The sequence below is a fragment of the Anolis sagrei genome, chromosome 2 (assembly GCF_037176765.1).
Source record: "Anolis sagrei isolate rAnoSag1 chromosome 2, rAnoSag1.mat, whole genome shotgun sequence".
NCBI lineage: Eukaryota > Metazoa > Chordata > Lepidosauria > Squamata > Dactyloidae > Anolis > Anolis sagrei.
The window spans coordinates 93338176-93363906 of NC_090022.1; the positions used below are offsets into that span (position 1 = coordinate 93338176).

The window sequence follows — 25731 nt, forward strand, 5'->3', positions numbered from 1 at the left end:
TTATTGTGTCATTGCATATAATGGACATATCACATTCCTCTGGTTTTAGCTTGTTTGCTAGAGCTGCTGGAAGTTGCAATCTAAGTACAACTTTCCAGTTCCAATATACTACTTGAAATAAAACAATTAACATAAACACCACAAAAGTATTTTAGATCATGTTCATTTTCAGACTTCAGATGTGTGTTTATATCCATATCTGATTGTGGGAAAGAGGAATATGTAAATATCATTATTGTTTGTTCTACAGTCTCTTTAATATGAATTAAGTTTCTTTGGTAGATTAATGAGAATGGATGATAGCGATTTTGGTTGTCTGACAATCAAGGACAAGACATAAAAAAATTATATAAATAAATTACCAAGAGAACAGCTGTTTTCACAAGACATATGAAGAAAAGGGGATGCAGGAAATGGATAACTTCTATTTTTCTTTCTTTTTGAAATGGTCGGTGAATAGACTTCCACAAAGTAGATGGAAGTTTCAACAACCCTTTATTCCTTATTCTTTATTCCCATTTTTTAATTTTTATTTATTTATTTTCTTTCCTTCTTTTCTTTCCCTACACTTTTCCCCTATTGGACCATCTGTCCCTTTGGCCCAAATCTTTTAATTATCTTTGAAAAAGTGTTGGTTTTCAATAAAAATTATTTTAAAAAATTACATTGTGATATAGATTTTTTTGCTGTGCAAACCTTTTTCACATTTTTGTTCTAAAGTTGACCTTTTCCCGTCCTCCATATATTAGGTATTATTACATCATCCTCAATCAATCTGTGAAAAGGCCCAATACATTTTGAAGATGGTGATGATAAGAACAATAAAATCATTCTCTTATTTCTTTCACAGAGGTTGTCCAGCTCACACTTTCTGAAGAACAGAAGGTCAGCATTACCACTGTAACAGTTGGGCTTAGCACTGTATTGACCTGTGCTATCCGTGGACCTCTGAGGCCTCCAATCATCTGGAAGCGCAATGGAGTCATGCTGAACTTTTTAGATTTGGAAGATATCAATGTAAGTGTTCAGCTATAGACCTATCTTGACTTCAGAAAACTTTAAGTGGTCAGACAATGGGGAAATGATGATGGGAATTATATCATGAGTAAAATCAAGCATATACTCACTTTTTTAGGGAGAAACATTCTCTCAAAACATTGACTGGTATTTTGTTCAGTAATTGCCATGTCATGACCCTGACTTCACACAATTATATGTTTTCACCTTTACTATTGTTGAATTATTGCAATTGACACTCAGCTTCCCCCATCCAGTCCAATTTTTTTTCCCAATGTCTTAGAGAACAGGAAGGTGAATAATGCTACATTCATCCCTCTTCTATAGTGGGGTACATTGTGACAAGCACCTGTGACAGAACCCCAAGGGATCATATCACTGCATCTACTCCTTCTAATGTAGGATCTCAGCCCCCTTATTCTTTGTTGGAGTAATTTAATATGTCTTCACTCTTAAATAAATAAATAAAAAAACCTTTATTTATACCCTGCCACCATCTCCGCAATGGGGACTTGGGCAGCTAACATGAGGCCAAGCCCAAATAATTACAATAAGTCAAACTAAAATACATACAGCAAATAATATCAAATGAAATGTAAGCAAAACAAGTTAATACAAAATCAAATCAAAATCAGGAAATGAAATAAAACAGAAAGATAGAACTCTTCTGCTGTTACTGTTTCAACATCACATGTGTGTATGTGCCTTTAAGTCACGCGATGGCTTAGGGCAATCCCATGCATTTCATAGCATTTTCTTAAGCAAGAAAGACTCAGAGATGGTTTTACAAGTTCCTTTCTCTAAAATATCACTTACAGTACCAGGTGTTCCTTGGTGGTCCTCAACCAACATTCAAACCAAGGCTGACTCAGCTTATCTTTCAAAATCAGATAGAATGTGATGCTTTTTGAGTATTTAGACCACTTTTCAATATCATACTGGAAGAATTTGCATGATTTTGTTTATTCACATTATGTAGTTGTGATATGAAAGAGACACGGGACCCTTTCATATAGAGTAGCATCACCCCACTTTAACTCCCAAGGCTGTTATAGTTTGCTCAGAGAAACCAGAAGTGTAAATGCCCCTTCCACTAAACAGCTAATTTTAGGATTTCACAGAATGTTGACATAGTACTTAAAATGAAATCATAGCCCTGTAATGGTATCGTGTGAAAGGATTTTGTTCAGACAGAATAGATAATCTTGAACTGATGATCAGAAATTCCCCTTTTTGGTATGTTGCAGAGTTCTACCAGAACTTCTCAAATGCTACCTCTACACCAGGCCAGTCCAGAGCATTGTGTTACAGACTGGCCCTGGATTGACTATGATGGTGGCCAGATGCATCCAGAAGGTCCAGCTGGGCTGAGATCATATTGGATCAATTGGGCCAATATGTTCTCAGCCATGTCATAACTACCATTTCCTCCTGGTCAAAAAGCTCCCTGTGAGTGCCTGGCTGTCATGGTTGTATCAGTAGATATCATATTGGAGCACCTACATGACCAGCAAGAAGGGAGTCACTCTATTCCCTCCTGACTGGATGCACAGGTTCATCCTTCTGACCTCAGCAGATGTGACCACTGACCAAGCCCTCAGAGGGAAATCCATAGCCAACAAGGATTAGTGCCAATGACCAATCTACTTCCACTGTACTGATCAGCACAGGGGAAAGGGTTATGGCAATAGTGATGTTGGTGTCCATGTAGACTTTGGATTGCGCTAAAATGAACCCAATCCAGGTATCCAGATAGCTGTAAAGCCACAGCATGCTTTGGGTTTTTTTGCAACTTTGCTTAAAGCAGAATCAGGTTAGGTATAAAAAAACATGAAATACTTACCAAAAGTCTCCATGTGTCATGAAGACTGACAATGCTGCATTCAAGGTGATTCTTTTTCAGCAGCTAAGACAAGACCACCACTAAATAACCTCATCACATTCTCTTCTGCTTCATGTTTTCATGATCTACATTTACTCAAACAGTTATGCAGACACTTTAGCTGTTCTTTTAAAGTAATATAAAAAACAGCAGATTCCTGAATGACCTCTTGCCAACTGGAAAGAATAGCAACATTTGCATTAAATCCTCTAAAACTTTATGCTCCACTTGGACAAGGAGATTGTTAGACAATCTGAAAATTGAACACAGTGCTTTATGACTCTTATGACCCAAAAATCCACATTATTCAATGATCTATTTAAAGTTACTGGGGGCAAAGGAGGCACTATGTTTCTTAATATACTTGAAGTCAGTTAATTAAATTACTTCATTCCCCACCCTTTCAGCATGCCGCAAGCAGCAACTCAATTGCATTTTTACTTTTCACAATAAGGTTAGCAATTTAGTTAATTGGAAGTACAACTGGAGATTAATTATAGCTTTTAGCTTCCAAGGAAATCCTCTCTGTTTCTGGCACAACCAAAATCACATAAAGGCTTAGAGAATTTCCATGCATTTTTTGATTTTTAAAAATCTGTATTAAGTGTCACCTTGGTATCTGCTGAGGTTTGGTTCTAGGACCACCCATAGATGCTGAAATGTGTGGATGCTCAGCTCTCATTGTATACAATGGCTATTGAAATTGTGTTCCTCACATAAAATGTTAAATTCAAGCTTTGTTCTTAATTTTTTAAAAATAATTTTTTTAAACCATGAGTTGTTGAAACCATGGGTGCAGAATCTGTTGGTTTATTTATTTCTCGTGTCAGGGCAGCCAGTCAATTATATTACATTTCTAACAGAACAAAGCAAACAAACAGAGAAAATACAAAATGTGTGAGTTTGGTAGTTGATTAAATGTCCTTTGACCAGTATCTGGCCACTTGGAGTGCTTCTGGTGTTGCTGCAAGAAGGTCCCCCATTGTGCATGTGGCTGTTGGTGCAGAGAGCTGATTGTATTATATTTCAGCTATTATTCTTCTAAAACAGAGATCCAGAAAATGTTATTTCTATCCACCATCCTCCCCACCTAAAAAAAATAGAACTAGGCTGATGAGACTGCTGCACATCACATTCATGCTGGAAGAAGCCAGGATTTCATTTAAATCAAAACAGAAATTGATAATGATGGATAACAATAGACATTCAAGCTAATCTTGAATGTACACAGAAATTAAAACCTGAAGACTAAGACTCCTTCGTCTTTATATGCCCTTTCCCTTTGTTTTCTCTTGGTGTGATACTTTGATTGGCATCTAAAATTAATTGTTTTTCTTGGGTTTTTTAATTAAAAAATTAAAATCAGCAGCACAGTAATTTTTCTTATCTGCTCAGACCTTAGCAGTTTCCTCACAGCTCTCTTTTAAAGGACCACCTGAATGGTAAATGCACTTAGATCTCTTTTTTCCTGTCCAAGATATTCAAGGCCATATCAAATGCCAAATTATATATAATAGTAATTAATGCTGTTGCATTCAAGGTATTGGCTTAAAAGCTGGCTTGATCTGCTGACAAGAACGAAAATTTCGAAACAAAAGGACAAGAGCTACTAATGATGATTCATTGTACTGCTAAGAGCGGGTGGGAAGTTGGGACAGAAAAGGGGATGCGTAATCTTATATTAAGCGGTAAACAGTAAGGTTATGGCCAACTTTGCAGAAATCATAATATATTTGGGAAGTAACAGCTTCAGTCATAGACAGATAATTCAATTCCAATCTGTGGATCTAAAAAATACTTGATTTTTTTTTTCATTCTCGGCTAGAGAGGGTATCTTGACACATTAGGACACCCCACTGAGATGATAGTTAACTGCTGAAAGATGTTTCACATATTGGCATTTCTTCATGAAAAACATTAGTTAGAAAAATGCTGTGAGGGTTGTAAAAATTTGAGACTTTTACACAGAGTGTTTATTTTTAACAAGTACATTATTGTCTGCACAAAATGCCAGCTTTTTCTGCCAATAAATTTTAATAGTGTGTAATTTTTTTAAAAAAAATCTTGAGATTCAAATGGGCTTACATATTTCAAACAAATACAAATGAAAATATTTGAAAAATCAATTACAATATTGAAATACAGTTTTTAGATACAAATCATCTATAGTGTGATTCATGGCAGAACCTTATCAGTGGTCAAGACACTCACAAGGGAATCTTGGAAAGCTCTTTAATCCTAGGTTACTGCACTACAGCAAAGTTATGACTGAAGAAAATGCAGGCAAACTAGCCCAATGCCCCCCCCCTTAAACCCCACCCTTCAGTACACAAATATTCTACAAACATCCCCTTCCAGTCCAAGCCAGCTCATGTTATCGGTCTCTTCTCAGACTAGTCCACAATTATCAGTCCTTTCCCTTGGTGGGCCTCCCGATGTTATGCATTCCTCACCTTGGAATGAATTATAGCATGGGGGTGCTCTGGTGTCTCAGTGACACCAAAACAGACTCCATTACATACTACCTCTCTTGAAATAAAACACACAAAAGAAAACACACACCAAAACCAAGGCAAGGAATGAATAAGGTAAAGATAAGTCACTGCAAACAGGTGGAGCTAATTACTTAGGTTTCAAAAGATACAGCACATGGAATTTCTTGGTGCTCGAACATCTTTTTGGTGCAGCCATTTGGGATCTGGGATGTGATTCCAGCATATCAAACATTGTAGATTGCCATTCGGGAGTCCAGAATGTCTTTTAATTCAAAATGTTGTCCATCAATTAGAATGGGATATAGTATTTGAACTCAGGGATGCCATTTAGATAGTTCACACACTGGTTTCAAAAGGCGGCAATGGAACAAAAGGCTGATTTTTTTTAGGTTGTGAGGTAGCTGAAGTTGAACAATTACTGGATTGATTATTTTTTTAATAGGGTATGCCCCACAAACTTGGGGGCCAATTTCTTGGAAGGTTGAACAGCTTTCAGATATTTAGTTGACAGAAAAACATGTTCTCCTACTTGAAATACCACTGAGGTACACATTTTCTATTGGCAAACATTTTGTATTCTGCAAAGACCTGTGTAAAGTTTCTGACTCATTGGACACTGATCAGCTATTTTAGGGCTCCACTCTGAAGAGGAATCCCCCACAACAGGATTTGCAGGCAGCTCAGGAAAGGGGATAAACTCTTGGCCACATACTACAACATGGAAAGGATTACACCAAAACTAGAATGCACAGCATTATTATATGTGGTTTCTGCAAAACAGAGGAAGTCTACCCAATCATCCTGTTGATAGTTTAAGTAGCATCATAGCAACCGTTCGAGAGTTTGTTGGACCCATTCAGTAACCCCAACTGTCATGTGATGGAAAGCAGAACTTAGTTCTTGTTTGGTGCCTAGAACTATTAACAATGTAGTCATATGTACACTAATGGTGGCACTTGCTTCTGTGTCTTATCATAGTGTCTCAGGGAAACAAGCTCTGGTAAAACAACCAGTTATACATTCACTTCTGTTCTTCCTTAAAGGAATACATCTGAAATAAAGATGTAGGGTTTGTGTAACAAAACTAAGGGTGCCTGCCGCATCTATCTGAATGTCCATTGACTTACTGCAAGGCTCTGGGGTGCCAAATACATTTTTGGCTGGATCTACACTACCATATAATCCAATTCAAAGTAGATAATCTGGATTCAGAAACCTAATTAAATGGAAGGGTGGAGCCATAGTCAATATTTATGTCCACAAGTCTAGTCTACATTATCCATTTTAAAGGACAATTTACCACAATCGATGTCCAATCATTAGTCTCAAAATACAGCTTTCCTTGCATGTCACCCCGCCTCCTTCTCATTCTCACAAGAGGTGGAAAGAGACTTATTTGCTGTTTAGAGATTTGATTTAAAGATGTCTGCAAGGAAGCAATTGACTTTGGGGGTTTGCATAGTACACATCTGGGAATTTAATGCAGGGAGGCAAATGTTCCTTCAAACTAGTTTATAGCTTATCTTCCCACACCTTTGATGAAAAATCAATAGTTTCTTCTCACTGTCACACTCCCAGGAGTTAGCAAATTGCAGCACACAATTTTTTTATTACTGTCGCCTGTGCGTACCAAATCCTGTAGGACTAGAACCACTTGCAAGCCACTCACATCCAAAAGTGACAGTTAAGGCCCCTAAAAAGCAAAAGAGTGGTTCAGAGTGCCAGGTGGGAAAAGCAAATAGCGTCGAACTCAAGCCAGTAAACTCCCTTTCTCTGGCATGAAGCTAAATAACCTTGGGCAAGTTTCCCTTCTCTCTTCCTGACTAATCTACATCGCAGAATTGAAAGGGAGGTTCGAAAGAATTAAATAAAGATGATAAGTAAACACGAAATCACAGTCGAGTTTCTCACAGCTATGCAGATTTACAAAGTAAGAAGGGCATAGATGGGTTGCTTTGGGGTTTATCCCTAGTCCTGGTTCCTGATTGTTTAGAAACATGTATCTAGTTGTCAACTTTTATGTGTTCATTGCAGGGAACATTGGTGTAGCTGCAGCAACAATAATTGCCAAAGAAAGTTACACTTTCATGTGCCAAAACAGTAAAGGATGTTTTCTCTGTCATATTAAAGGTGTTAAGCAATGAAAGCTGAGAGTGCAGATAGGCTGCACTCACTAGGCCAAAACCCCGACTGATGTTAAATGTGCAACTTTCTAAGGTTAAATTATTAACAAAGGCTAGAACGAAATTGTAGAACAGTGGTTTTCAGACAATACTCCAGGGAATCTCGCTGTGGCTTTGAAGTTTTTTGTAGTTTTTCAGTAGAAATAGCAGTAACATCTGACATGCTTTCCTAAAAGACAGCTTACTCATCTCTAGTAATCATCCACTGCAATGAGATGTGTTGGATATCTGTTTTGCCCTGCATATGTAGAATATCCACTTTAATAAATAACCTTTGTACTTCTTTAGGAAGAGCCAAATGAAGACACTGTGCCTTGTGCAATGCAAGTTCCTCAAAGGGAGCTCTGTGCAGCCAATGGTTTCCTTGTGACTAGAGATTAATTTGCTTCATATTTCAGCCTCAATTTTAGAGTGGTTATCCAAGACATTATCATTCATATAGATCTAGATTCTTGGAGGGCTTCTTTAAAATTCAGGCTAAAACCCAGAGTGAAGTCACAATTTCGCTGGCATGGAAGGTAACAGTGTGTGAGCAACAGCATAGTCTGAACAGAAAGATTTAGCATCAATATTCAACTTAAGCAATTTTGGTGTATTGACCTTGGCAGTTAAGTGAGCAATGGCTTTCTTTATAACAGAGTGGACAAAAGGATGATATCACATTAGTGTATAAAAGTGGAGGTGCCTCCTTTGCTATCGCCCACTTTGCTCCAGGGGAATTCTCAGAAATGTAGTTTATTTATTTATTTATTTATTTATTATTTAAACTTATATGCCGCCACTCCCCTGGGGCTCGGAGCAGCTTACAAGAATAGCTAAAATCTAACAAAGTTTAAAAGCAATTTAAAACAATTTAAAAACAACAGTATCAAACATTAAAAGCCTGTCGGAACAGGTATGTCTTACATGCCCTGTGGAAAGCTGGTAAGTCCCGCAGGGCACGAACTTCAGGTGGCAGAGCATTCCAGACTGATGGCGCCACTGCTGTGAAGGCTCTGCGTCTGGTTGCCGTTAGACGCAAGGTCTTGACACTGGGGACTTCCAATAGATCTTGGTCCTCAGAACGGAGGGATCTCTGGGGTTGGTAGGGGGTGAGACGATCCCTCAGATACATTGGCCCCAGACCATGCAAGGCCTTAAAGGTGAGTACCATCACTTTGAAAGTGATCCGGTGCTCAATTGGTAACCAATGCAGCTGTAGTAAGATTGGTGTTATGTGTTATGTTCAGGGCAGGGTCTTTTGAATTTTCAGCCAAAGAGGTCTTCGACTTCCCAGTATCAGCCAAAGTGCATGCCTCTTGATGTTGTTGAACTAAACTCCCAGCATTTCTTCCCACTGATTGTGCTATATAACCACCCTAAGTCATCTGCGGGCTGAGAGGGGTGGTATAGAAATATAAGAAAGAAAGAAAGAAAGAAAGAAAGAAAGAAAGAAAGAAAGATTTGAGCCTGATTGGCGTTGCAATTCAACAGCCTTTAGAGTAGCTCTTTTAAAGTTTGGACTGAAACTCAGGGCGCATCCAGACAGCCCCTTTAATGCAGGAGTCCCCACAATTAAAGGGGGGGGGCTCCAGATGACATCCCAGATAAACATGAATTCATTTGCCAGAAACCAGGAAAACCCTGGTTTGTTGTGAATTTAATTGTTAGTGGGTTTATCTTGCACCTTCTTGGAAGGCGCCAGATAAACCCACTACTTCCGCTGTCTGGACTGCTCACTCAAAAGTTCTGGACTTTTGAGGCAGCAGTCCAGACAGCAGTCCTGTGTTTTCCCCCTGCCTGTGTGGATTTAAACCACTCTAAGAGCACATACACAGCTGTATTTCTTGGAATGTCACCAAGTACCACTGGCTTAACCCTACTAAAAGTGTATGTTTTCTCATAAATTTAGGAAGAAAACTGTTTAAATATCCAGCTAGGGGCTTTGGGGTTTTTTTCTCTTCTTTCTTATTTTTGGTGAGCTGCAATCATTTTTTATCCTTCTGCTTTCCTTGTTTTAAGAAGGGAAAAAAATCAAACTAGAATAAGTGTTTTTTCTTCATATTATAATCTCTTCATTATATACCAGTAATTTTAACTGACACACAATCCATGTAAGACACCAAAATACACATTTAATCATTTTCACCTCCAAAGTTAATATAAAGGTGTGATTGAAGCCAATTCTGTTGTACAAAATCAAATGCAGGATATGAATGTTGTCAAATGCATATTAGCTAAAATTAGAACAATGCAGGATGTGTGAAAATATTTGTACTGATCTCTGAAATATAATAAAATTCACCGAAGAGTAAAAGGCCACACACCAGTAAATCTTTTGATGGAATTAAAGAATGCAAGAAAGTTCAATGCTTGATGTTATCCTGTTTGTTGTACAAATGCAAACCAATGAGTAAACGATCATACATTGAAGTGATAATTGGAGCAGGAGCATTTAAAAAGATTCATTTTGCTTCATTCTATAATACTAAAATTCAGAAAATTCCAATGTTGAAATGGAACTAGGTCTTGCAGGGTTGTAGGACCAGGATGTTTCGATTAGCACAGAGGTTAATAATGGCATCTGTTCATGGTTCTTCATTTCTCTCAAGCTTAGCAGCATTCCCTACAGTAGGTCAAGTGGGAAATTGATTTCCTCAGCAACTTTTTTTTAGTTATATCTGCCATGTACTTTGAAATATTTTGACATGACATATACAAATTAGCCCAAATGACTGTATTTTTGGGGGTGAAGGATTCATTTTGGTGGCGTGGCTGTGCAAATAATCATGAGGATTGCCTGTCTTTTGAAAAGTACCACTCTACTACAGTCTGGTTTCTCTTCAGATCATCTAAATCTGTCACCTTTTTACTCTAACTAACCTAATGTGTTATCGGTAATGACATGATCTTCTCACCTTATTAATAGAAATAAAATATTTAAACCTGCTTCTTATATAGCTAGAAGACATCCTTTGCCTGGAATGTGCAGCTACTGGAATAGAAGCCAATTTTCAATCTGTGATGTATTGGTCCTTGCCATTGTCAGCCATAAATCAAAACTAGAACCCATTTACAGTTTTGATTCTGGATTTTTGTTTGCAGGTTGACTTGGGAGTTGAAGAGGTTTGAAATGTATGGTTTGTAAGTCACTTGGAAAATTAGGTCCCTCAACCTAAGGGACCTAAGGACGAGCTGAGGTAGCACTAAGAAGGCCCACATGGTACACAACTCATGCCCTATTCTTGAGCATTGTATGCTGCATTGAGAGCGCTTTAGGACCAGAAGCCCCAAGTAAATAATGGTTGTCTCTTTCAAAATATTTCTTTCTTTTGTAACATTATACTTGGAGTCCATCATCTTTCAGTACAGAAAGGATTTTATTTTCAATTTATTAATGCTTCCATCTTTTTCATCATCACTTCTATCTTCAGAGTTGCCATCCTTGAAAATAATTAATGAATGGTCTGTCTTTGCTTCTGCCCAGGCTCAAAATAGAGCAGGTTACTATTTTGTCATGGATTTACTCTCAAAAACATAAAAAGAGAGCTCTAGGATTTCCATTGTCCATGACTAAGTTATCATAGTGTCCTAAAAATAAAGATGGCATTATCTCTGTATATCTCCAGTCAGAATTTAAATGGCTGGTTAAAATCACCACTATTACTGTTATGCATGAAATCTGTGAGATGAAAAGGATATCTGGGATTTCCAGAAGATTCAGGGATTTCATGAAGCCTGGACATTTTTACAAAATAATTCAAAGCATATTTCTTTTTGTGTTGCTGTTTGTAAAATTGGGTACAATCTTTGTGGGATGTTAGTCTTTCTTGTTGTGCTATTTTTTTTCTCATGGTCTGAAGAAAGGAAATCACCAGCTACACAATGATAGCATATTATTACAAGTTATTCTTAAAACAAATAGAAAATTTTATCTGACATGACATAATCTGTAAGATCCGCAAACTCTCCATTTCAGAGGCAAGCTGAAAGAATGTACTGTGGCTGAAACACAAATTTTACATCTCAACAAAAATGATAGCTTTCTTCTCCTACTCTGCCAGTGTAAGATACTTCATATCAAATAAATTATGGACTAAAAAGCTACACCAATATCTTCAGTTAAGATTGATCTTGACCTTTTGACAACTACTGATAATTACTGACAATAGAAACACTTGATCTTAACCAAATGAGGAACCTGACAAAGCATTCAGGTCACAATTTCAGCTAGTATTTATCAGGTGCTGGAAAGTGGTAGAAAAGTATGAGAATATAAAGAATATAAAGTATGAGAATATAAAGAATATAAACAGGACAGTACATATATTCTTCAAATAAAGATTCTGGCACAACTGGCCATGTTACAAAATCCACATCAAAACCTATGAAGTAACACTTATTCAGGGAGCATCCAATCAACTTCAGTGGGCTCTTCTATACTGTTCCCTTAATTCAGGCCCAGTCTAGCATGCCAGATTCTGAAATAGGCTGAGTTAGGGTCCTCACTGGGACTTTTCCGACTGCCCCAGAGGCAAAAGGGCACATCTACTGCCCAGTCACACTAAAAATAATTTGGCACCACTGAGCAGTCATCCTAGACATCCCCCCCCCCTTATGTCGCAGGAGTCATTGGCCACAACATGGTACTTACCTTATTTCTGGTGCTTGCTCTGTGTCAGTCAGGGCAACAACACCCTGAAAGAAAAAGGAATGGGGGAGTGAACTAACCCCCTCCTTTCCCCCTCCCCTCCCAGCACTTGCACTTACTCAGCCTGACTTCAGAGTAAGCACCAGGAATAAGGAAGGCTGCCATTTATGTCCCCAGAGCACCCACACCCAGGGAACACAGGATGGCAGAATCATTGTGGCCAGTTTCATTTGAAACTGCCCCAACTGTCCTTACTGACCCTAAGGTCCCTTCTACACATACAATAAAACCTGAGAGGAGGTAGGTTAAAAAAAAGGGGGGGGGGTGTTATGATCCTTACCTCAATAGGCCGCAGTAGGAGCCTAAGATGTCAGTAAGCCGGCCTCCATTTTGTGAAGGTAATCCTAGGAGGCAGACATCTTGGGAGTGTTAGAACAGCAGAGGGGTGGAGCTGCAGCTAACTCTGGATTGACTAAGGCAGGCTGGGAGGAGTTTTAGCCCAGGGAGAAAAAAAGGCTGTCAGTCAAAGGGAGAGAAGGATTTCTGACAGGGAAAAAGAAGGGTTGAGAGAGAGAGAGAGAGAGAGAGAGAGAGAGAGACGAGGGTGGATTTTCTGAGTGAGCTCAGCGTTTTCTTGTGAGAGAATATTTTGAGGTAGGTGCTTCTACAGAGTTTGACTAGGAGAGCCAAAGTGAAGACCTGTGAACTTGTGTCGAGTTAGGACACAAGTTGGTTTATTCTCTAAGGGGCAGGGTATTTTAGCTAGTAGAGATCTCTTGTGAAGAGAAAAGTTATCTTACTCTGGGAGACAACCATGTTTGGTTTGTCTGTGGAACTGGCTCACGTTGTAAGAAAGTAACCTATAGAGGGAAACCACCAAGATTATTAAGACCCTGAAACCACTTAAGAATTATATGCTTCAGTAACCATTTAAGATTGTGTACCTCATCATAGAAGTCAGTTGTTTGTTCAAATACTCAATAAACTTTTCTCTAGTTCATCTTTTAAGAAAGCCTCACTATTGATTCATTCTAATAAGATTAGTTCCAGTGATTTTCAACATCTTTACAATTCAGTCATTTGAAGGGAGCCAAAAGGAAGAGCTGGTGTATAGGGGGATTTACCTCAGAGAAACAACATCTTTAGTTTCCCAAATTCCCTTGGGTGGTGGCAGCTTCGACAATCAGTACATACACATTACCTCATCAATCATCTACACCTCTCTGTGCTAAGTAACATATCCCACCAGATTGGTAGTTGTGGGATCTGTAGTATTTTGGAGATCTCTTTCCCCGTATGTGTGATCCTTTGTCATTTACAGTGGTGGCAGCAGTGGGATAAAAAGGAAAGGTCTCCCCTGCCACCTGCAAAACCATCATTCATCCTTTTACAGGGGGGCTAAATGATGTTTAGCCAAAGTGCAGGAGGAATAAGGAGGAATCGGGTCAAGGGCTGGAAAACATGTGTTTTAAACCCAATTTTTCCTGAGAAACAGGTACCTTTAAATGCCTATGTATCCCATCAGTCATGGAAAACATGTTCTTTCCTTCCCTCTCCCTTGTGTGGACTCCTCCAGAGCATGTACATTTCTGAAAAACCTGCAACAGCTGATCAGCTGTCTCAGATCAGGAGGCTCAGAAAAGCACAAGTGAAAAGCAATTACAAATACAACTCTCTCAAATTCTGTCTTTTACACTTTATAATGTTAAACAGAGCTTGAATTAACAATTGAGAGAAAACAGAGATCCAACGGAAGTTTTTTTTTAAAAAAATGCTCTATTATGGTCTGGACCTCATATGTGTAAATGCACATATGCACATCTCTGGAGTGTTTCTTTTTTTAAAAGAAAAAAAAAGAAAAAAGCTTCTTCCGGATGTCCCCTGTCCACTCTCCATCTTAATCTGCTTCAAAAAAAAAAAAAAACAACAGCTGGGAGGAAGATGGGAAACTATGCAGCAGGACTGACAAGACTCCACATTTTAAAAACCCACTTGTCTGCCTCATGTTTTGTTGCTGTCTGGAAGCATCCTAAGTTCAAGGAGAGATTGGATCCTGCCCCAGAGCAAAATGTTAGCCCTTGCTGACAACTTTCAGTTATCTTGAAATCTTTCCCTGCTGACCTAGTTTTCAACATTCACCAATCATTTAATCTATTCATGCATCCATTCAAATTTATGACTTACTTATGACTATTGTTGAGATTTACCAAATTTAGTTGTTCCCTCACCAGCTATAAGATTTTAGTGCCTGTGTTCTAGACAGTGACATTCATGGGGGGTTCCACCTATAGAAACTTACTCAATATTTTGTCTAAATACTGTTGGTGATCTTAGCTAGAATCATAGCCATTGAATTTGTGATCTCTGCCTATATGTTGATTTACTATTCAACAATTCACTGAAGGGGTCTACTCTAGTTAGGTCTAATCAGTAGACTATTAGCCAATTATTGTAAAAGGCAGCTTAAAAATATGATGAAAGGAGTCCAGCAATGACCAAGAGCTCGCTAAAGCTCCATGGCCACTGCTGCAAACAACAAGAAAGGTAAGTGTCATCCCCTTTTCCTGTACCATGGTATGGCAGTCACTGGCCTGTGTGAACAGAGAAATGGGTTCCAAAGTCGAACCAGCCTAGCTGTACACACCAACCTCAAAATGTGGAGCCTGTCCAGAGCTTCAGGGAAGCTACAGAGCATCTCCCAACTTCTGCTAATGTAGGGTAAGATCAAGTTTAAATGTTTTATCCAATGTCAGGGGTTAGAAGCCCTATTTGAGGTGTAGTCCTATGAACTAACCCTTAGATTACTATTAGGTATCCGTAGCATCCTCTTCCTATGTCCAAGACCTATGGAAAGGGTCAAACAAAATTATTGGACTCAAGATCAACAATATGCTGACAGCACCCAACTGTAGCTCTCCTTTCAGTCTGATTTCAGGGAAGCTGTCTTAGTATTAACCACTTCTGCTGCCCTTAATGAACTGGATGAGGGCAAAGAAACTGAAATCTAACCCAAAAAGACAGAAGTGCTTCTGGTCAGTTAGAAGGCAGATCAAGGAATAAGGACTATACCTGTGATTGATTGTGTTATACTCCCCTTGAAATCTCATGCTGCAGCTTGAATATTCTCCTGGGCTCTATTCTGAGCCTAGATGCCCAGGTTTTGCCAGTGGCTAAGAATTAAAACGAATGCTCCAGCTCCATTAGATCTATACAGTCATATATGGTTTAAGTCCAAGCTGTCTGAAATACTGTAGGTCCCTGTACAAACCTGTCAGAATTCCAGGATCTATAGGGGATGACTTCCTTTTAGTTCTGCCAAGGTGTCAGGCTTGTTTAGTGAGGACACAAGACAGAACCATTTCGGTGGTTGCTTCCATCCCCTGGAGCACCCTTTCATAGAAGACTAGGCTGGCCCTTTTATATCCTCTTTTCATTGGTAAAAAAAAAGACATTTTTGTTTAAGTAAGCTTTTGATATGTCAGGGAGGTTTCTTATTGAATAGGTACTTTGCTTTAAAAACTGTTATACCTGCTTCAAAACAGTTTTATACCTTTTAATGTAGTGATTTTAATTGTCTTTAAAATATATTGCCAGGATTTTATTTGATTCTTTTTGTCAGCCAATCTGGATCTCACTCTGGAAGAAACAAAATTATGTGCCACTGCTGTCTCCTCGGAGTACAGATAACACCACCACCAGATAATGCCGACTAAGTGAATGAGCACTCTTAATTTCCTGAGAAAGGCCTGATATTCCAATATTTTAAAAGAGTTTTATAGGAGTTTTAAGAAACCTGTAGAAATGTTACAGGAATCTTAATGCAGTTTGACACCACTTTAACTGCCTTGACTGAATGCTATGAAATCATCAGAATTGTAGTTTTAAAAGAGCTTTAGCCTTCTCTACCAAATAGTGCTGATGCCTAAACCACCATTCCCATGTTTCCATAACATTGGCCTATGGCAGTTGAAGCAATGCTAAACTGCATTAATTCTACAAAGTAGATGCACTCTTAGTAACAAATGTAAGACTTTGCCTATTGGGATTAAGGGAAGTTATTATTGGCTTTACTGATTGGTCCAATACTTCGTGCTTATTTTTTCTTTTAAGATTTGTGAAATTTTAGTGTATTTCTCATGCATAGACAACCTCTTTGTTGTTTTAATTGAGATGTTAGAATAATATGTTAGAATAATATGTGTTTGCTTTAAAAGAAACATTTCATCTCCTTTATTTTTATGGAACGCATACCTAAATGTGTCTTCATAACAAATATTTCAAGTGTCTTTTTTATGGAAAAGTAACAAGAAGTATTTGTAAAAAATGCGTTTTTCCAGTGAGAAAAAGGTTGGTTTTCTGCACAAAATTCATAATTTTCATTCTAAGAAAAATCTACATATATTTCTATGCAGAATAATTTCCTGAAAGTTTCAGGATGTTTCAATACCAGATAAAAACTACATGGAATTCTTTGCCAGTCTGTTATTCTTCCCAACCATGTATCCTAAGTGGCAGTAAATCCATTTTTGAGACAGGAAACCAATAACTGCACATACTTTCCCTATTCTTATTGGATGTTGTATTGAAGAGAATATTGGACAGGGTAGACCTGTATCATTCAGTGCAGTTCTTCTTCTGTTCTTAAAAATTCTTAAGGGTGGAGGGATGCCAAGAAAACTATCAAGATTTTGAAATAAAATCATACCTGGTTAAAAGATGGTATAGATTTCTTTTCCAAAGAAAATGGGTAGGATTTTGAGATCACTTCAATTGACACAGGACTGTCTGAATTCCTGATGGGAGAATTTGGATCCAAATTTCTTTCTGAAGCCTGACACATGTGGGCAGACACTAGGACTAGCCTATCTGCCTACCCACCCCACCTCCATTGCTTATACATTATACATAGCCACTAAATTGAAATTGAGAACTTTCACCATGAGCCATTAGCTTCATTAAACTGCCCTACAGCAAGTAGCAGGGAGAGCCCATCCTAGTGATGAACGCTTCCTGATGAGAACAATATAACTCTCATTTGTTGAAACCCGAGAGATGGGCACTGGGCAACAACAGCACATGGGAGGAAATTTCCCTCACAAAGTTCTGAATATGGCAGGCTTAGGCAATGTTCACATTTCAAATAGGGGATATTGTTTTTATAAGTACTGCATAAAAGTATGGTGTTAAGCTCCTCTATAATATGTGGGGGAATAGTAAAAGAAGAAGGAGAAGGAAAAGTTCACATCTTTCAATAATGTTTTAGCATACCATGCATCAGAGTGAAATAGATCATCCACAAAAAGACAATTTTAGAGCACCAACCAAGTGTTCATAACATTAATCAGGGGTGTCTATGAGGAAGCTACACATGAATGACAGAGGACTTTTACTGCTTTGTTTTTCTTCTGCTCTTTTATAAATCATCCCATAAAAACACCCTTCTAGTTTTTATTGATCTGAATTCAATCTCAGCTACAATGCATCAAAACACACACAAAAAAAACTGAAAACACCAGTACTTCAATCAAAGATGCTTTCTATTGTTATTCCAAGAAGAGTATGGTTTGGCTCAAAACCTTGCTATTCTACCTTTTCAGTGTTTGCTTTGATACAGATGATTCAATTTGAACTCTATATATCAAGGAATATTTTGGATTTAAAGAAGAATGGCTGGATATTCAGAATTAAGCCCTTAATATTGCATAGTCTCATCCTAGAGCAGTGGTTCTCAATCTGTGAGTTCCCAGATGCTTTGGCCTTCAACTCCCAGAAATCCTAACAGCTGGTAAACTGGCTAGAACCACTGCTCTAGAGGATAGTGCATAACACCATCATCCACTTAAGGCAGTTAGAAATAATGTTCTAGACTGAAACTTCTGTTTGGTTTTAGCAGCTGTAGGCATACGTTGAAGTGTTTCATTAATTTATTTACTAAGTTCTGTTTATTAATTGATCTAATGAATATGTATTTTAGTGATTAAATGCATCTTTTTGAAATGTAATTCAATTGCATTTAAGTGATATTCACACACACACACATCCCAACAGTTGGCATCTAAAACAAATATCAGTTCAGATATGCTTGTTCTTGATCCTACAAATAGCCAGTTGACTACATATATACAAACATTTGCTTTTGTTATGTGTGTGTGTGTATTCCAATTTAAAATGTTATCATGGAAACCACCTTCAGGAGGTTTTGCCCTTAAAGAGAGCATACAAATAATTCAAATAAACAAATATGAAACTTTGTGTCCTCTCACAGAAACCACTTCCATTCTTTAGTAGTAATTTCTTGCATATTTAACAGTATACCCAAAACATTTCAGCTATATTATTTGTGTGTCCTTTATAACAACCTGTAATATTATAAATCCCTTACTACAAATAAGGAGCTCATGACAAGCAAATAGTAGCATGAGAATTTATGCTTAATGAGTTTGTACTTGAGGTGAAATTAGAACAAGGCATATGGCAATTTCATCTTTGAGTCAAAATACTTTTGACCGGCATAATTGGCAAGAGGCCGTGGCAACACAGATAGGACAAGCTCTCTGTCCTCTCTGGTAAAATCAACATAGGTACCACCATCATGGTGAGACAGAGTTGGATCATATGTATACTGAGAAGCATGTCCTGTTGGCTTCCAGACTGCCTGGGATCCAAGAAGACAGCCTTATCTGTCAATGGGGACAGTTTATAAATTTGTAGTTACGAACTTTTGGCAGTGAAAGTTGCTTGCAGAGTAGGCAGAGCCAACGAGGACAGCTTCCTCTTCTATCTACCTCTTCTACTTCCCAAATGTTTCTCAGCGTGGTTTTATAGAGCTATTATCTCAGCATAATTCACCAAGAAGACTCCAGCCCTAGCTATTGCAGTACTCTAGTACAGCCTTTTTATCATCCAAGGACAAAAAAAAACCCTGAAATTTTGTCCATTATGTGATCTCTTTTTAGTAAGCATATGCATTTCCTTAAGAAATGATGAAAAGGGCTGTATGGAGCACAATTGGTGCCACTGCTATTTGTTCAAAAAGAAATGCAACAAGTAGCAGTGAGCATGGATCCCCTTTCCCAGTTTCCCGTCTATCCATTCATCATCTGTCATTTGTGAGTGCATGCTCCTCATTTTCTGGTGATTGTATTTTGTAATGGAATTGAATATAAATGTAATAAAATGATATAAAAAGAAAAAAAGCAGTGCTGAGTTTGGCAGCTACTCCTAGCAATTGTCATTTTATTTTCTTAGAATATCATTAATGTTGAGTTATTCTGGAATATTCTAGGGATACATGTCATCAACTACAGTAGTATAGCAAAAGAGAAGCAACCTTTAACTTTTGGGGGGCTGTTGCTGCTTTTTACTAGCATATCCTGAAATGGGACATTTGGGGAACTCTGGAAATGTGTAGAGTAGATACCTGTATCTTTGTTGCCACTGCCAGCAGCAACCATGGATAGGTAGGCAGGCAAGCAAGTAGGGAGGTAAGTCACTAGAGCAAAAGAAGTTCAGATGAAACATTTATTGCCAATGCCTATTTTCTAGCACAGGCTTGGTAGATCTCATGCCATAGCCAGAGGAAAGAAACACTGTGAGTGGAGATGTGAGGAGTATAGGGGGGTCATGTCTGATGTGGAATGGTTGCGGGCTAAGCATATTTCATCTGTAGGTCAGAATATTTAAGTGAGGAGCTATTTTCTTTCAAATAATTGAAGACCTTTCGTGCTGGATTTTGAACAGACTTGTGTTTAGTTGTTCCAGAAGAAAGAACTAGGACTACATTGGTGGAAATTGCATGGAGAAGGATTTTCACCCAAATCATGCAGGGGTGTCAGTGGGACAAGTGATCAATTCCACACTTTCTGTGGATTAAGCCGTACACAGATGCTGCCACTATACTTTGCTAAAATGTGGGGGTGGAATAGCAAACAGACATATGTAGGAGAGAAACCCACCCACCCACTTCCTGTTGACCTCCAAAATGGGAAACATGTCCCATCCAAAAAAGATTCCAGGAGCATTAGTCCCCTCTAAAACAAGGTAAACATTTCTCTCACATTTTGGGTTGTTTTTTTCAGTGCAAACATGCAAAAGCTTTCCTTCTGCTGGGAAATCTCTAATCCACGCACCATGGCTACCTCTTATGAAGGCACCTTTGGCTCTAGAACTAGCTCCGTTGGGGGAGGAAGTGTGTGGCCACACTATTGTTCATTGAGAGTAGATGCTTATAATCTGGGATGTCAAGGGGTTGCATTAGACTTCTCCCATCTCAGGAATCAGGAGAGCTTCAGTTGCTGCTTTTAGTTACAAAAATCCAGAACTGAGCAGAGAATATGTTGGACTAGATAACTTTGAAGCTCCTTTTCAACTGTTGTATTCTATGATTATAACATGGAAAATTGAGATTCTAAATACCTTTCTTAGAAGGAAATGGTTGAATATGTTTGACCTTGTATTTGTGATTATTTTGTGCTTGATATTTGATGCATCTTGTATAACTGGAGATAAGTTCCATTGAAGCACTAAAACTCTGCATGTAACAGTTTTTATTTTGCATGTGCCACGCACTGGGCTAATTAGGAAAATAAACATTGTTTAAGCTAATTAGGGTTTTTCAAAGTATACCCTCTTCGGGTTGGGTGCAAGTGTATCAACAATGTGGCATAACAGTGCCCTGCTGGTAATGAAAGCAGAAGAGTCAGCATGTGTTGATTCATCAGGGCATAGGCTTATCTTGTATCAGTTGAAATAACTCAATAATGAGAGCACCAGGCCAACATATCCACATTTTGAAATCTAGCAAACATTTCTGTCATAATTATCATATATAATAAGATATACAAGGATGACTAAGGTTTGGTTTATCTTGTTTTCAAAATCAAAGATACTTTTTTAAAGTATCCTGTTTTAAAACCTTAATTAAACAAAAACCATTGGCAAAAGCATTTTTCAGATAATTGAAAGCCTGTTCTAATTTTTCATTTAGTAAGAAGGCCACAGAGCTTTCATTAGTATTCTCCAGAGATTAAAACAATTTTAGCAATTTTATTTATAATTTAATTTGCAAAATATTCAGTCATTTTATATGGAGACCACTTTTCCATTTTATCTTTTTCTAAGACTCATGGTGTATTGTAATTGTTCCTTACTGACAACACAGATTAATGGAAACCAGCAATACCATAATATATATTCCTGTCCTGCTGAAAGCCAAGCAACTGCTGAAATAGTAACATTCGTAACATTCAAAACATAATAGCCAAATGACAAGTCTTTTTTCTCTTCTTTCCCTCACTTGTCTTTTACTACTTTGCAGGATTTCGGAGACGATGATTCTCTCTACATCACCAAGGTAACCACTATTCACATGGGCAAGTACACGTGTCATGCCTATGGCTATGAAGAACTGTATCAGACCCACATTCTTCAGGTGAATGGTTAGTAAATGGCACATATGACAATTCGCTGAAATGTTCCTGTGAGCATTGCTGAATGTTAATATATTTCTCACGAAAGCAACAAAACTATCACTCCCTCAACAGGGGAATGATTTTCATAGTTAGTTTATCTGGTGTCTAACTATATAGTACAAAGAGTATATTCTTTCCAGGGACTGAGGGCAAAAGGACGACATTGCCATTCCAAATAAGATTTCTAACATTGTCCTTTATTCCTCATATTTATAACATAAAACTTCAGCTGAGAATTTATTTTAGGCATCTAAATATGAGAGACAGGAAAAGTTACCAAGGAATAGTGAACACAGCAATAGAAGAATTCCAGATGTCTGTGCATTTCCAATGTCTCACTTGCTGCAATGCTTGAAGTCTAAAGATTAAAGGGTAGTTTTCTTACTGGGAAGAATAATTTTGTCCTCTCCATAGGTATACCACTGATACAATGCACATTGTGAAGCTTTAAAGCGAAAACAGAATGGAAGTATAAATTGTTTAGCCTTTTTGGTCTATATTGTAACAAATAAAACTGATTTGGCCTATATTTAGCCAAAACTCACTGAGAGATCCAAGCCTTTCATTAGACAGAGCGAGAAAGCCATACTGGGAAGGATGAGCTCCATGGCTGTTCATTTTCCCTTCTGTTCTCCTTCAGTCTAATAAAGGACACTGAGTCAGTTGTATCCGATTAGTGGCATATTTTTATGTAAGTTTATCCTACCCTATATAAGTCCTTTTTGTGGGTGTTGCAGGGACTGACTTTCCATTCCTCTCTTCATTGTGCCCAAAGCCCTTGCATGCACATCCCATATGAGGGCAGGGTTCTAGAAGTGTCTGGATATGTCCCTCTGGCCAGATGTGAAATTATTACAGCAATAGTGAGATCTGGGAATAGTGAGATCTGGGGTAATGTTTTGCTATAGAAATGCAATTCTGGCCACTTTCCATGGGGCACAGAATGGCTGTGTGTGTGTTGGGGGCAGATGGAGTCTTCAAAGGTTGCATGGGAAATCAAGGTGTACATATAGCTCAGCCTTGCATAGATATACAGGTGGCATTAATATGTTGTGCTGAGATATAAAGGGTTGCAGCCTCCTAATGTCAATGCTGAAGTAAATTTAACCACCCTGTGAAGTATAAATCAATTAAATGAAAACAAATACTGAACAGGTAACACAGGCAACATTTTGGCCTTTACTGGGCATCAACATGCCATGGGCCTGCCCCATCCCTTGAATAAAATGTGACTTATTAATGACTAACTAAAGTCCTATACATTTATTGAGACTCAGCTCAATAAATAAACATTATCAGTCCAACAGGCTTTATTAATAAAACTCTCATTGTGTACCCCTAGTTAAGAGCTTTTTAGTTAGAGGGATTAATATTTTATGTACAGTTTCTGGGGCTTCAGACTAGACAGCCTCTTTGCATTTGAAGTCTCTGTTGCTCTGCCCCTTTAAGAATCCCCTCAGGGGTGGAACCTCAGGCAAGGCACTTCTGGTTCTTGGAAGAGTCCGTCTTTTCATTACTGGAAGGTGAAGGAAGGCCAGAAGATCTACAAATGGCATGTCCAGTCAGAGCTGTATTCAAGTCCAGTTGGAGACCACCTTAGAGACAGTTGAACACTATACAGGAAAGAGACAATAAAGATTCAAGGACCTCAATTCAGTCAGAACTGTGTCTATCTCTCGAATACTTTATTTCTACTCATAAAGACTTCATAGTGAGATTCAGGAGGGCAGAAAGTCTAAAATTCTTGTCACTTAATAAATTCATGTTTCATTCAACTATATATTTTCCGATCTGTTCCCTGTGCAGCCAATTCACCTTCCAAGTAGCTAAGATACCTTAGGGGCAGAACACAATGTAACAAAATTTGGGAAAAAAAATCTGTTCCTGGTTCGAAACTCTTATTTCTGGTTTAATTGTGTGGTACTTACTTTCAAAGTAGTTATACTTCATTTTTGTGGCTGCCACAAACTATGTTGAATTGGTTGAGACTCTATGAGATACTCATTGAAAAATTATAGCAAAATGTGCTACATGATATTTAATAAAAAAAAATATCCATGCTTTTATGAGAGAACCAATTAGGAAATGACATTTATAACCCAGAAATAAAAATCGTGTTACATAGTGTAATTATTAGAAGTGTCTGCTCTGTTTCGACAGAGATCTCCTTTTCTTGGCCACTGATCATTTATGACAATGTGGATTGTTCCACTTCTTGGTCTACTCCCCTTTGGCCCTCACTGCAGTTCCCACCAGATGTCTACATTGGCATTGGACTGGAGTGCTCGGAAAGTTTGCTCTTTATTGCTACACACTTGACCTTTGCAATCTATTTCCATTCTGAGAGATAGGAAAAGGCTTTTGTTTTGATTTGAATGGAGAGAGAATGCCACATGATGGCTGAGCTGTACCTCAGCTGATCTGGTTAACTGCTAGTTTAAAACAGGAAAAGCAACACAGAGATGTGAAAAGCTATAGGTTACAGGCTGAAAAACAGCACAGTTGAGGCAACAGTATAACATGTTCTGTGTGTTTCCTGCTCTCTCCCAGGATTTTTATATATGTACTCTTTCTCTGTGTTTGCGCTAGGGCAGAATGATAGAGGGAAGAGACTGGAGAAAGGCAGAGGGAGGAGTGTGGCATTTACATAAAAGAGAGAAAAGGTGCTTTCTTCAAAATGGATGTTCCATTGGTAACTGGCTTCAAGGAAGTGGCTTTGTATGAGGGTTGAATGAAAAGTAATGCCTCCACCTTTGTAACTCCTCGACAGATGTCAGTACTGGTATGCGGCAGGTACTGCCTTATTCAGTAGACTCTACAGTTCCATTTTGGTGGGAAGCCTTAGCATTGAATGGTTGTGTTGTTAAAGTGTGAAGTATATAACCCTACACAGACTGTGAGTCAATGCGACTTAAGCAACGTGCAGTCATTGAATTCTTGACAGCAGAAGGTGTCACCTCAAAGGAGATTCATCAGAGAATGCAAGCTTTTTGTGGTGATTGTGTTGATGTGAGTACTGTGTGTCGTTGGGCAAGTAAGTTTAAAGATGTTGAGGCGGGAACATCTGACTTGCATGACAAGCAAAGAGTTGGACATCCTGTCACAGCAACCACAGAGTTTTACAAGCAAAAGGTTGACAGATTGTTTCAGGATGATCATGTATTGTCGAAGGCTTTCATGGCCGGAATCACTGGGTTGTTGTAGGTTTTTTCAGGCTATATGGCCATGTTCTAGAGGCATTCTCTCCTGACATTTCGCCTGCATCTATGGCAAGCATCCTCAGAGGTTGTGGTATCACTCAGAGAGAAATTTCAAGAATAATCGGCATTTCACAAGAACGTGTGGGTCACAATATTGCTTTGCTTGGCTATCAGAAGATCTGTGCATGATGGGTACCCAGGATGCTGTTGCCTGAAATGAAAGTGTACAGACTTGAAATTTGCTAGGAACTCCTCTTATGTTACAAGAATGAAGGTGACGCCTTTCTCCATTCAACTGTGACAGAAGATGTGGGTACACCATTACGACCCAGAGATGAAGTGTCTGTCTATGGAATATCGACACAAAGACTCGCCCCAGAAAAAGAAATGCAAGACACAGTCCTCAGCTGGAAAAATCATGGCAACCAGGTTCTGGGATGCAGATGGTGTTTTCCATGTTGATTTCCTTGAATGTGGAACAACAATAAATTCAGAACGTTACATCACAACGCTGCGAACTTTGAAACGATGGCTAACAAGGGTCTGAAAGGAAAAGGGAAATCTTTTCCTGCAGCATGACAATGCCCGACCACACACTTCACATGCCACCACAGCAGAACTTCAGAGACTGGATCTCACCACCATACAGTATCCTCCATACCATCCAGATTTTGCACCGTCCAACTTCCATCTGTTCCCGATAATAAAAGAAGATCCCCAGGGACATCATTATGCTTCTGATGAAGACATTGAGAGAACTGTGAGACGCTGGTTGCGGAAACAGAGTGTGGACTTCTTACATGACAGCTTCAGAAAACTTGTTTATTTATTTATTTATTTTGCAGATTTCTACC

General features: G+C 38.5%; 1 protein-coding gene across 2 annotated transcripts in view; it reads left to right on the forward strand.

The window, feature by feature from the left end:
* FSTL4 (follistatin like 4) overlaps nt 1-25731 on the forward strand; it is a 550230-nt gene that overhangs the window by 476976 nt on the left and 47523 nt on the right. For both annotated transcript variants that reach the window (XM_060765261.2, XM_060765262.2), the window contains exons 7-8: nt 851-1017; nt 21524-21644. In XM_060765261.2, the coding sequence (XP_060621244.2) occupies nt 851-1017; nt 21524-21644 (288 nt within the window). The remainder of the gene's footprint in view (nt 1-850; nt 1018-21523; nt 21645-25731) is intronic.